The 12,708-nt window shown below is 45.4% G+C and overlaps 1 protein-coding gene across 1 annotated transcript; it reads right to left on the reverse strand.

Annotated features, from left to right (window-relative positions):
• Nucleotides 1-9,585: 9,585 nt before the first annotated feature.
• LOC130128041 (phenylethanolamine N-methyltransferase) lies at nt 9,586-11,793 on the reverse strand. The gene is made up of 3 exons (XM_056297750.1): nt 11,622-11,793; nt 10,769-10,979; nt 9,586-10,024 (listed from the first exon to the last, which is right to left on the reverse strand). The coding sequence occupies exons 1-3, from the start codon at nt 11,791-11,793 to the stop codon at nt 9,586-9,588; spliced, it is 822 nt and encodes a 273-aa protein (XP_056153725.1).
• Between the last annotated feature and the right edge of the window lie 915 nt (nt 11,794-12,708).

The following is a 12,708-nucleotide window of genomic DNA, read 5'->3' on the forward strand; positions in this document are numbered from 1 at the left end:
GGAGACAACAGCAGGTGCACCATTTTGGAGGGTAGGTTCATAGATGAGCGGTTGAGAGGTGATGAGGCAAAGTTGAAGCGGAGAAGTTGAACCCCGGAGCCGGAGGTGGAGTCATGTCTGACGGCAGCCAGTGAGGCCAGGGCTAAAATTCAGTCAGTCAATAGTACAACACTAAAAAGATGAGTGCTTACAGAGAGCTATTGCAGCACCTCAACTGAGACAATACAGGAGTTCATACATTGACGTTTCTTTCCTAAAATGCGTCATAAGCAGGTTTTTACAGGAGACTACACCGATCAGCCAAAACATTAAAACCACTTACAAGTAAGTGAGTAAAATTGATTATCTCACTATAACATTATAACATTATCTAATCAAAATGGCACCTGTCAAGGGGTGGGATATATTAGGAAGAAAGGGAGCAGTCAGTTCTGAAGTTGTTGTGTTGGAAGCAAGAAAAATGGGCAAGCGTAAGGATCTGAGCGAGTTTGACAAGGACCAAACTGTGAGGGCTGGACGACTGGGTCAGAGCATCTCCAAGACAGCAGGTCTTATGGGGTGTTCCCATGATGCAGTGGTCAGTACCTACCAAAAGTGGTCCAAGGAAGAACAACCGGTCAATCGGCAACAGGGTCATGGGTTCCCAGGGCTCATTGATGTGCATGGAGAGTGAAGGTTAACCTGTCTGGTCCGATCCCACGGAAGACCTGCCGTAGCTCAAACTGGTGAAAAAGTTCATGCTGGCTATGATAGACAGGTGTCAGAACACACAGTGCATCACACCCTGCTGTGTGTGGGGCTGCGTAGCCGCAGATCGGTCAGAGTGCTGACCCCTGTCTACCGCCGAAAGTACCTACAATGGGCACATGAGTGTCAGAGCTGGACCATGGAGCAATGGAAGAAGGTGGCCTGGTCTGCTGAATCACGTTATCTTTTAGACCATGTGGACAGCCGGGTGTGTGTGTGCCATTTACTTGGGGAAGAGATGGCACCAGGATGCACTATGGGAAGAAGGCAAGCCAGCGAAGGCAGTGTGATCCTCTGAGCAATGTTCTGCTGGGAAACCCTGAGTCCTGGCATTCATGTGGATGCTACTTTGACACATACCACCTACCTAAACAATGTTGCAGACCAGGTACACCCCTGATGGCAGCGGGCTCCTGCAAAAATTGTTCAGGAATGGTTTGAGGAACATGATGAAGACTTCAAGGTTTTGCCTTGGCCTCCAAATTCCCCAGATTTCAATTTGATTGAGCATCTATGGGATGTGCTGGAATAACAAGTCTGATCCATGGAGGCCCCACCTCACAACTTACAGGACTTCAAGATTCAAGAAACGTAAAGGAATCTGCTGCTAACGCTTTAGTGCCAGATACCAGATGACACCTTCAGAGGTCTTGTGGAGTCCATGCCTCAATGGGTCAGAGCTGTTTTGATGGCATAAGGGGGACCTACACAATATTAGGCAGGTCATTTTAAGGTTTTGGTTGCTCAGTGTATATCCTTGCAGTGTGTATTAGCACACAAGGCTGAAGCCTGCTGGAATTTAGCCCTGGACAGATGGGGCACAGTGATCAGAGCTCAGTGATCTTTTCTAACAAGATCGAGGACATAAAAAGAGAGAAAGAGCTAAGAACAATTTGATTGTACCAAACCACAGCAGCCAGACAAGACCAAATCATACAAGACTGGTCCAGAGCCCATTTTAATATGCCTGGTATTATGCTCATCAATTTTTTTTTCATTTCTATCTCTCTGTGATTAAACATTTGCTGCTGTAACAATTAATTTTTTTTCTCCATTTGGATAAGTAAAATTCTTATCTAGTGTAGTGGGTTTTTTTTTAAATTCATTATCATTTATTTTCTCTGCTTTGCTGTAATTTGTCGATGACAAAACAGAAAAAAATGTGTGCACATTTTGCATGTGCATGTGGTACGTATTGCATGGGTATTGGGAGTTTTTTTCTCTCTCAGTTACATTCTGTTTTTCATTTGTTAACTGAAAAAGACATTTTGTTGTTAACTGTTAATAAAAAAAAACGTCATGTCTTGACCAATGACGAAATGTTTGTTCAGATGTGTTTATGAGAGGTGGAGTTTGCTGCTGCAATCTAGCAAAAAACAAATGGTGTTTGCAGCTCAAAAGTTTTATGACAATAATATTATCATATATGGTGTTAATTACTAAAGCGAAACACAAGAGTTTGCATGTGCTGATAACACTTTCACCAATAATGTTTGAGTCCAGGGTGAATGAAGGGCAACATCTGAGGAATCCTCGTGTTGCCTTAGTAAGAAATTGTTTTAAAATTATATTTGGCAACTGTTTGAACTACATTTTTGCTTTTGTGCTTCTTGTCCATTTATAAGACTTGAGATGTGTGGTCCATTTTAGTGAAGTAGATCCTCTGCTGACATCCAGTGTTCAGTAATATTAATGACATTGCATTTCATGGTCAAAAATTACTGCTGACAAATCTACTACTACTTTCGGCTGCTCCCGTTAGGGGGCGCCACAGCGGATCATCTGTTCCCATCTCCTCCTGTCCTCGGCATCTTCTTCTGTCACGCCAGCCACCTACATGTCCTTCCTCGCCACATCCATAAACCGCCTCTCTGGGCTTCCTCTTTTCCTCTTCCCTGGCAGCTCCATCTTCAGCATCATCCTCCCAATATACCCAGCATCTCTCCTCCACACATGTCCAAACCATCTCAATCTTGCCTCTCTTGCTTTGTCTCCAAACCGTCCAACCTGAGCTGTCCCTCTAATATACTCGTTCCTAATCCTGTCCTTCTTCGTCACTGTGCCACCTCCAGCGCTGCCTCCTCAAAATGACTGCTGACAACTATTACTCATTAATTCTGGGACTAAAACGTTTTGTCCATCTCTGCCCATCCTTTTTGACAGGTTTTATTATTTTTATTACTGACAGTGTCAACATTAGGTTCCTTCTGATGGTAACAAATCGAATAAATGAACTAGAAACAAATTTAATGTCATGGTCAAGAAGAACCATTGTGAAATAAGCTCTGCCGAAGTAGTTGTCTCCCCGCCTACCGCCCAATGACTGCTGAGACAGGCTCCAGCGACCCTGATTGGGATAAGCGGCTTGGATAATGGATGGGTGGGTGATATAATTACAAGCTACAATCTATGCCATAGCGCAACAATGACTTGATTACACATCTACTGGGGGTTACAAATAGCAAGATTTGCAGACGTGTGGCAAAATATTATCTTTAAAGTGTAATGATCTGCGCCCTCTGGCTATGTTAACTTATAACATTAATAAAGCAAGGACGACTTCTCTCGTGCTGGGTGTTTATTCACCGACCGGATTCCGACTGACGTTGTTACGTACATCACGTGACTTTGTTGTGGCGCTACGGAAAGCCGTAAGGGACATTAGCAAATCAAATATTACTAGCAAATATTACATCTCCCTTTTTCTGAAAAGTGCTGCTTTCTCTGCAGAGATACAGACCACGTTGAGCACGTTTATAAGCGAATACAATCTTAATAAGAAAGAATATGAAAGTGGAACTCTTATATAACTGGACTGCAACAAAGTAGTGTAAAACATTTCCTTCACTGTCTAAATGTGACACCGTAATAACATTTCATCTTTTTTTTCATTTCATTACTGGTAACTGCAAACAGCAGGTAGGTACACAAGGTAAGTGAACGCTGTAAATATTTCTTTTCAAAACATAGCAGGTATAGTACAGGTTGGTGTAAAATTCTCTTTTTTTTAACATTCATAAGTCAAGGATTTGTCTTGGTTTGACCGTGCGACCTGACCTCGTGGTGTAACCAGGCTGTGTGTCTGGTTGTCGCTGATTGTTCGTGTCTGGAGGTTCAGCATGCTCTTGCTGATGGGCTTGTGTGTTGTTGTTAGCGCTGGTAACAGTCTGCTGTGAAGTGTGTGTGTGCGTAGTGTGAGTGTTCACTCTGCTTTGTCGCAGGTGTTGACGGTTGCGTTGGTAGATCTGACCTTCTTTGGTTTGGATGTGGTAGCTCCTGTCTGTGTTCGCTGGTCTTTCCACAGTTGCAGGTCTCCAGGATCCATCCTCCTGCCGGAAGCGGATTGGTGTGCCTGCGGGCAGGTGGGGCAGAGGTTTGGCTGTTCGGTTGTAGTATGCCTGCTGGCGCTGTTGACATACCTCTCTCCTTTTGTGAACATCCTCCTGACTGGCGATCTGTGGCTGCAGGTGTTTTGCTGTTGATGGGAGAATGGACCGCAGCCTCCGACTCATCAGTAGCTGTGCCGGTGATTTCAGGTTGTCCACCGGTGTGTTGCGATACTCCAGTAAGCTCATGTAGGGGTCTTTGTTCTCAGCTTTGGCTTTGTCCAGGATGCGTTTGGCCGTCTGGACAGTCTTCTCGGAGAGGCCGTTGCTCTGTGGGTAGTGGGGGCTTGTGGTGGTGTGTGAGAAACCCCATGTCTGTGAGAAGTTGCGGAACTCACCAGAGCTGTAGCACGGACCGTTGTCGCTGATGATAGTCTCGGGGATTCCGTGTCGAGCCATTGCTGCTTTCAGCTTCATGATGACGGCAGATGAGGTGCAGCTGTAAAGTCTTTCTAGCTCGAAGAATCTGGAGTAGTAGTCCACAGTGACTATGAAGTCCTGTGAGTTCCATGTGAATAGGTCTGTGCCTATCACTTGCCACGGCCGCTCGGGTATGGCGTGTGACATCATTGGTTCCTTTGCATTTGCGCTGCGCCGTTCTTGGCATATGCTGCAGTCTGCTACCGCATCCTCGATCTGTTTCCCCATGCCAGGCCAGAACAGTAAGTCTCTTGCTCGGCATTTGCTTTTTTCCACGCCAAGGTGGCTGGCATGGATGCGCTGTATCATGTCCTTGCGAAGCTTTTGGGGGACAATGATTCTCTCACCTTTGAACAGGATACCGTCCATTTCTGAGATTTCTGCTCTGTGGTTCCAGTATTCCTGGATGCTGGGCGGGCACTTTTTCTTTGTGTCTGGCCAGCCAGTGAGTGTGGCTCGTCTGAGTGCGGTGAGCTGTGGATCTTGCGCTGTTTCCTGCTTGATTTCTGTGAGTCTTGTGTCGCTCACAGGGATGTTGCTGAGGACTGTGTGCACTTGGGCCTCCATCCCTTCCTGTAGGTCACTGTCGTGGTGTTCTATTGACTTGCGTGACAGTGTGTCGGCCACCGGTATGTCCTTACCGGGGCGGTGGATGATTTGGATGTCGTATTTTTGGAGCGCCAGGATCATCCGTTGCAGCCGGGGTGGTGCTGCTGCCAGTGGCTTTTTTAGTATTGCCTCCAGAGGCTTGTGGTCTGACTCCACAATCACTTTTCGTCCATACATGTACTCGTGGAACCTCTTGCAGCCGAAGACCACAGCGTAGAGCTCCTTCTCTATCTGTGCGTAGTTTTCTTCAGTGCTGTTGAGTGACTTGGACGCATAGGCAATTGGTTTGCCATCTTGGAGCATGACAGCCCCAAGGCCACTTTTGGATGCATCCACTTGGAGTCGCAGCTCTTTCTGCGGGTCGAAATATGAGAGTACTGGACCTGGGTGCTGTGTAATGAGATTCTTCATCTCTTGGAACGCCTTGTCGTGGACTGCATCCCACACAAACTCACTGTCCTGTTTCAGAAGCTGTCTGAGGGGTGAGTTTATCTGTGAGAGGTGTGGAGCAAATCTGGCGAGGTAGTTGATCATGCCGAGGACTGTCTCCAGCTCTGCTTTGTTCTGTGGGGGTTGCATGTCCTTGACCGCCTTCACCTTGTGTGGGTCTGGTTTGATGCCTTCGTGTGAGAGCGTGTGGCCGAAGTAGCTTACCTCGGACACGCATATGTGACACTTGTCGGGGTTGAGCCTCACCCCTCGCTCCCTTGTGCGCTTCAGCATCGCTCTGAGACGCTGGTCATGTTCCTCTTTAGTCTTGCCGAACACTAGTATATCGTCCACTATGGCCGTCACACCGTCCAATCCTTCATATGTTTCATCCACGCGTCTCTGGAACTCGTCTTGAGCGGACACGATTCCGAATGGCAGTCTGAGGAAACGATACCTGCCAAACACTGTGTTAAATGTCGTCAACATTGAGGATTCAGTGCTCAGTTTGATGGCCCAATAGCCTGACCGCGCGTCTAACACGCTAAAGTACTCAGCTCCAGCAAGCTTTGTGGTGGCGTCCTCCAGCGTGGGGAGGGGGTAGTGAGGTCGTTGTATCACTTTGTTAAGAGCTCTGGGGTCTAAACACACTCTAAGTTTGCCTGTCTTTGGCTTCTCAACAATGACGAGTGCGTTCACCCATTCTGTGGGTTCTGTTACCTTACAGATTATGCCGCCTTTCTCCATGCTGTCAAGCTCGTCCCTCAGTTTGCTGCGTAGGGCGATGGGGATTCTGCGTGGCGGGCAGACGACCGGCGTTGCATCTGGTGTGACGCGGAAGGTGCACTCGCCTGGGAACTCTCCTATTCCTTGGAAAACATCTGCATACTCATCCATTATGCTCTGTGATGTGACATTGTTTTCCTCGCTCACAGCCATCACTATTTTTACCAAGTTTAGGTCACGGCATGTTTTCATTGCCATGACTGGTGGGGCGTTTGTGTCAATGACGTAAAAGTCCAGCATAATTGCATTGTCTCTGTACTTACATTTGAGTTTGCATGTGCCTTTCACGCTCAGCGCGCCTCCTCCATATTCAGTGAGTCTGTGTATTGCTGGTTTCAGTGTCACATTTTTGAACAGCGCCTGGAACAGGTTGGTGGGAATAGTATTGGCCTGTGCCCCAGTGTCTAGTTTAAACTTTACCTTCTGTGGAGGTGTGCCAATTCCAACCTCTACGTAAGCCTGCTCGTTGCTTTTTCCGTTGTTCTCTATTGAGATGCAGTCTATGTACAGCTCTGTCTGTTCTCCCACAGCGGTGCTCTCCACTGTAATGTTGTCGAAGTACAGTTCTTCCTGCTCTCTGTCAGTGGTGTACTCTTCTGGGTTCTCTCCGACGGCATGTACTGTGCCGCGGTAGTACTTTGTCTGTCCCTGGGAGCTAGACTTGCATACTTTAGCAAAATGATTGAGCTTCTTGCATTTAATGCATTGTTTACCCTTAGCTGGGCAAGTGGCTTTAGCGCCGTGTAGCCCTCCACAATAGCTACACGCCCTAGCGGCGGTGCTAACGTCCCTTTGTCTGAAGTTAGCGTTAGCTGCTTTGGGTGCGTTCGGTTTGTAAGTCTTTCTGCCTATTGCGTGCACCGTTTCATGTGTGCTGCCCTGGCCCATAAACGTTAGCTGTTGCTTTGCTAGCTCGTGTGAGCGGGCTACATCTATGGCTTTTTCTAGCGTTAGCTCAGCTCCCTGGCTAAGTAGCTTTTCTCTCACTCTGGGTGAGTTGGTGGCAAACACGATGCGGTCCCTGACCATCTCGTCGGCATTTGGGTAGCCACAGTCTTTGACTAGGAGCTTTAGCTCAGTTATAAATTGTTCGAAGGATTCACTCTCTCCCTGCATCTTTTCATGAAATTTATATCTGGCATAAATCGGGTTTGCTTTGGGGGTGATGTACTCAGTGTACTTATCGTAGTACGTTTCTAGCTTCTTGGCTTGTTCTCCGCTGAGTGTCCAAGTGTTGTGCACATCTCGCCCTTTTTCCCCTATCCAGAGCAGGAGGTAGCTGCATTTCTCCTCTTCGTTCTTCCCGCGCAGGGGGCCCGTGAACATTAGCTCCGTTGTTTGTCGAAATCGTCTCCATGCTTCAGGTAAGTTCGCCGATTCCCAGTCCATCCGTGGAGCTGGAACGCCGTACGAATCCATATTGGGTATTTAAACTCCGCTACTCTGACACCATGTAATGATCTGCGCCCTCTGGCTATGTTAACTTATAACATTAATAAAGCAAGGACGACTTCTCTCGTGCTGGGTGTTTATTCACCGACCGGATTCCGACTGACGTTGTTACGTACATCACGTGACTTTGTTGTGGCGCTACGGAAAGCCGTAAGGGACATTAGCAAATCAAATATTACTAGCAAATATTACATAAAGAAAGCTAGTTACTCTTATAATAAATCCTAAATTGCTAATTCAAAAGCTTGCCTAATTCTCACCGATTCTTTTGCCGAATGACATTTAAAGTGATTTTGACCAATTTAAAGTGAAGTAGATAACTTTTTTTTTTGCTTTAACTTATCATTGTGAAGTAAATGTTGATTGCACAATGAATAATGACACCATTGTCGCATAAACTTAACGGTCACTATGCAATTCTGTCTGCCCCCGGGCACGACTTTTCCCGGCAAATCGATTTACGGCACATGAAGTGCGCCAACCACCCAGAAGCAGGCTAGGCAATGGCGGCTGGAGGAAAATGGTCTGACTCCAAACCCTCCTTTCATCGATTTGTTGTTGAACTCAAGTAGTATGGCACCTTAATTGAAAAGGTGAAAAACAAAAAAGTTATAAAGACTTTCGATATCTTAAAGTACATTTTATTTGAATTCTGAGAGGACTTAAAACGAGTGGACTTTGAACTCCCTTGGTCTGTACAAAGCCCCCCGTCTGTATGGCAATCGTATACCTCTGTTGTAAATAAGTTTTTGGAGGAAAAAATGGCGGACGGAGGAGCAACCGAAGTAACAGTGGAATCTACCCGGCAAAAGAAAAAGAACCCCCGTTGACGGAGAAAGAAGGAAGGCGAAGAGGGAGCATGGTAGAAGACGAGATAAAACACGAGAACCTCAGACGGGCATCCATCCACTCGATGGAGAGAGCTCCGGCGTTGTATCGGGCTTTGGCTAGGGAGAAACAGGTCTCGACGGGGAAAGGGAGGTCAACACAATACCCGGGACTTGAGAGGGTCCCATTCAGTTGGCATTCTTTCTACTGGATCAGTAAGTTACAAAACTTGCTCACTCATTAATGCAACCGGATGTTTTACTCTGCCTTTATCATTTCTTGCTTTGGACAGTAACCAGCCTACTAATAAACGGAAAGCGACCTAGTTGTCTTTGCGACAGCGGCGCAAACAATAGTACCACTTGGAAACGCTTGGGGGGGGGGGGTTGAAAAAAATTCTTCTTCCGCTTTAAAGTTTTAGTTACTTATTTTAGTAGAATACATTCAATGCATTAGCTCTCAATAGCATACCTTGTATTAGCTGTGTTTCAACTACAGGGGGCAGTGTACTCTACAAGTTCACACCAATGGCAACAAAACAGAAACAACAGACAATCTTTCATTATTTCTAAAACATAACAAAAAATAGAACATTTTTTTCTCCTGGGGAACTAGTGAGGTACAGTGGAAATCAAATAGTCAATGTACTTTCTTGTGGTTCCATTCTTTTAGAGGTCAAACAGTTTCTAACAACAACAACAACAAAACGATAATAATTATAATAATGATGAAAATTTTGTCTGATGACAATCACGTGTACATTCATTCTGCAGTGAACCTCTTCCCTTGAAAACCTAGGGTCTGTGCTCATTCTACATATCGCTCTTCATTATTCTGTATCCCCACTTACACAATTATTTCATTTCACCTTTTCACCCAACATTACACTTTGTCCAACTCATTTCTGCCCCTCTTTCCTACTGACTGTTCACTCCTTCCTGGCCTTTACAAAAAACACCCCAGACACATCATCTACCCCCACCCTCATGTCCTCGGGCAGGTTGTACACCTCCAGCCTGATCAGAGTGTAGCCGCTGTCTTTCAAGCTTGTGCAGACCTGGGCCTCGTTCAGGGGCACCACGGGGATCTTCACTCCGGGACCCCCAAGGTAGTAACTCTCTCCCAGGGCTCCAATGAGCAGCAGATGGCCCCCGGGCCTCAGCAGTCCCCGGATATGGCCCAGTGCTCTGGTGAAAGTGGTCAAGTCAGGGCTGACGCTCTCTAGGCAGAAACTGGACACCAGGCAGTCGGCCCCAGCTGAAGGAAGGGCATTCGGGGCCAGAGGCTGAGGACAGTGCACATCGATTGGGAGGATGTCTGAGACTACCTGACGCAGCCTGGCGGCCTTCTCTGTCCACGCTGAGGGCCTATGAGCATTGATAAATCAACACGGACTTAATAAAATATAATCGAGTATGTCATACAGAGTGGTGGCCCTCCCTAGTAGCATTTCAACACATTGGGTGTCTACAGCTGAGTTGGCTATAGATCTTTCTCCATGCCATTTCCTCTTTATACTGGTTAAAAAAAATTAAACAACAAGACAGTAGTGATAGGCTATTGTAGGCTATGTAATAGGGTATCACATTTTTGGGCTCCTAATGATGAAGGTAATTTATAGTATTCAAAGTATCTATGTAAGAGATTTTTTATACTAATATTTCTTTGTGTGTATTCATCAAGCACACCTTGTGTAACACTAATAGAAACACACTAAAGCTTTCATAACAGTCACATTTAGGCAAAGTGCATATGTGACTAGTTGCCCACAAGGCATTCAAATCAAACTCGCTGTTCAAGGCATTTTGAAACCTAACAACACACCGTAATGAAGTTACTAAGTGTCTCCAATCTGTCAAGCAGGCCAGGTAGATATGTCAGTATCCATCTACACTACACTTAAAACTGAAAGCAAAGGTTTAACTTCCAAATCCAGTTTATCTGTGCAGATAAAAAAGTAAATTTGATAAAATAGATATCCATTGTTCAATATTTCAAGGCTTTAATATGTGTTATCAATTCAGCAATATTTTTTCTTATGAGGGACACTTTCACACCAACTATGCTTTATCATTCTTGATCATTCAAATGCTGCCCAGGGTGGATCCTACCGTCGTCCCTCCAGCTTGCAGACGTGCTGCAGGTAAGGTGTCCAGTCGAGACTGCATCCTTCCTCGTCCTGGAGCCAGCGTCTTAACTCCCGCCGGTTGACCTCCAGAAAATCTGTGAGGACCACCTTACCAAACAGCTCACAGCCGCTCAGCACCTGGTACAACGTGGGACCCGAACCTATGTCCACCAGCAGCTCCCCATTCACATCGCCTGGGAAAGAGAGGTGGGGTGGGGGGGTGTCAAGAAATCTCTTCCACAACTACCCATCAAGATCAAGTCTTTTCAGATCTTTCTCTACAGTAGTGTTCATTGTAGAGGATACGCATTGTGGGAAGGCTGGGTGGTTGAGTACACTGAGTGTGACACAATGTTTTATCTATACTAAAACAATAACACTGTTATTGACAGTGAATGTAAAAGAATAAAACCTTAAAACGATTTGCTGACATAGACAATTGGGCCATGAAAGATTTAAAGTTTAAGTGATATTGTAATATAATAAAGGAGAAAAGTAGGTAATTAACAACAATTTCACGAGGGAGATGACTAGGTGGAAGGAAAAAAGGAGGTTTGTGAGGAGAGTGAATTACAAGCAACGTCCACCATCCATCACTCTAATCAAAGTGAGTAGAGCGCTGATGTGAAATCAAACTCCGCGTATAGATTGTTATTGAAGCTAACGGTTTAAAGACATTTTTCTACTAAACGAGTTTTGTATCAGAGAATGTGACTGTCTGCGTTCTTTGAGACATCAAGTGAGATTGTAGCAATTTGGAATGATGCAAACACGTGTGCACGAACACACACATGCACACAAAGACAACTACACACTCCACTAATCCATCACCAGACCTTCAGTAAAAGCTCTATGCAGACATCCCAGCTTCCATGGCACAATGCTGTCGTGTCGCTCAAAGTCAGCGCGTGGTGGAGTGTAGTTATACTGCAGATACGCCACAGGGTCAAAACTCTGGTAGTAGGCTGCCATAGCTGCCACGCCATTCCCCGTTCCCTTCTTCTCCATTTTCTCCTTTCCTGTGGTACTTCTTCTCCAGACCTCTTTCTATCCCCGGGCACCGCTCCTTATTTGCTGTCACTCCTCTGCTGAGCGGTGTTTGGTCTTCAGGTGTTCAGCAGACTCCCTCTGTCTTTGCATTATATACCTGTGTGTGCATGTATGTGCGTGTGTGTGTGTGTGTGAGAGAGAGCGAGAGAGAGTGTGTGTGTCTTTTTTGCCTTTGTTTTTGTGTGTCTATATGTATGCTTTGGGCTAGTCTGAAAGCGCTAGCCTTGTTGGTGGAGATAGCGATCCCAGATAGCATTTGTTTTATCCATTCTCTCTTCCTCTGGGCACTGATGCCATCATATCAGGGGGCTTTCTCCAACAGTAGACTCACTAATGGATGCCACAAACTGCTTCAAGGCCTTACATCCACCTCTGTTATGCCTTTACTATCTTCACAATCACTATAAGGACCTTTTACACTGAACAAGCTTTGTCATTGTCAATTATTTGTCATTTTCTTTCTTTTTTTGTGATGGCCTACATGGGCTGTGAGATTAAAAACTGAGGGTAGGAAACAGTGTAGGAAAATGGGCTTATGTAAGGTCTGGACATGTGGCATTAAGTAATGACTTATACAAGTTGTGAACTAAGAGATTAAGTTTAGTTTAGTTTAGTTTAAGTTTTATTCAGTCACCCACAATTAACAAATGTTTACAATACAAACAATGTACTCAAAACAGTGACTGAAAAGGCACAGGCAGAAACATAATGCTTATATTTAAGCCTGTCCTTTAAATTGTTCAAATTGAGGTCACAAAAAAGCGTACATCTCAAATGCAGTGTTGGGAATTTCACCATAGCTAAAATGCTAGATGAGAGCTAAAATGAAACTAAACAAGTCGTGTAATATGTTTTCGCACAAACCTGGTAGTA

Source organism: Lampris incognitus, chromosome 17 (genome assembly GCF_029633865.1).
Source record: "Lampris incognitus isolate fLamInc1 chromosome 17, fLamInc1.hap2, whole genome shotgun sequence".
NCBI classification, from domain to species: Eukaryota; Metazoa; Chordata; class Actinopteri; order Lampriformes; family Lampridae; genus Lampris; species Lampris incognitus.

Excerpts from the sequence above, each read along its gene's own strand:
- LOC130128041 (XM_056297750.1), bottom strand. The coding sequence starts at position 11,793 with ATGGAGAAGAAGGGAACGGGGAATGGCGTGGCAGCTATGGCAGCCTAC. Across the intron at positions 10,980-11,621 it reads GCATAGAGCTTTTACTGAAG|GCGATGTGAATGGGGAGCTG; the intron begins GTCTGGTGATGG and ends TCTCTTTCCCAG. Across the intron at positions 10,025-10,768 it reads TGCAAGCTGGAGGGACGACG|GCCCTCAGCGTGGACAGAGA; the intron begins GTAGGATCCACC and ends CAATGCTCATAG.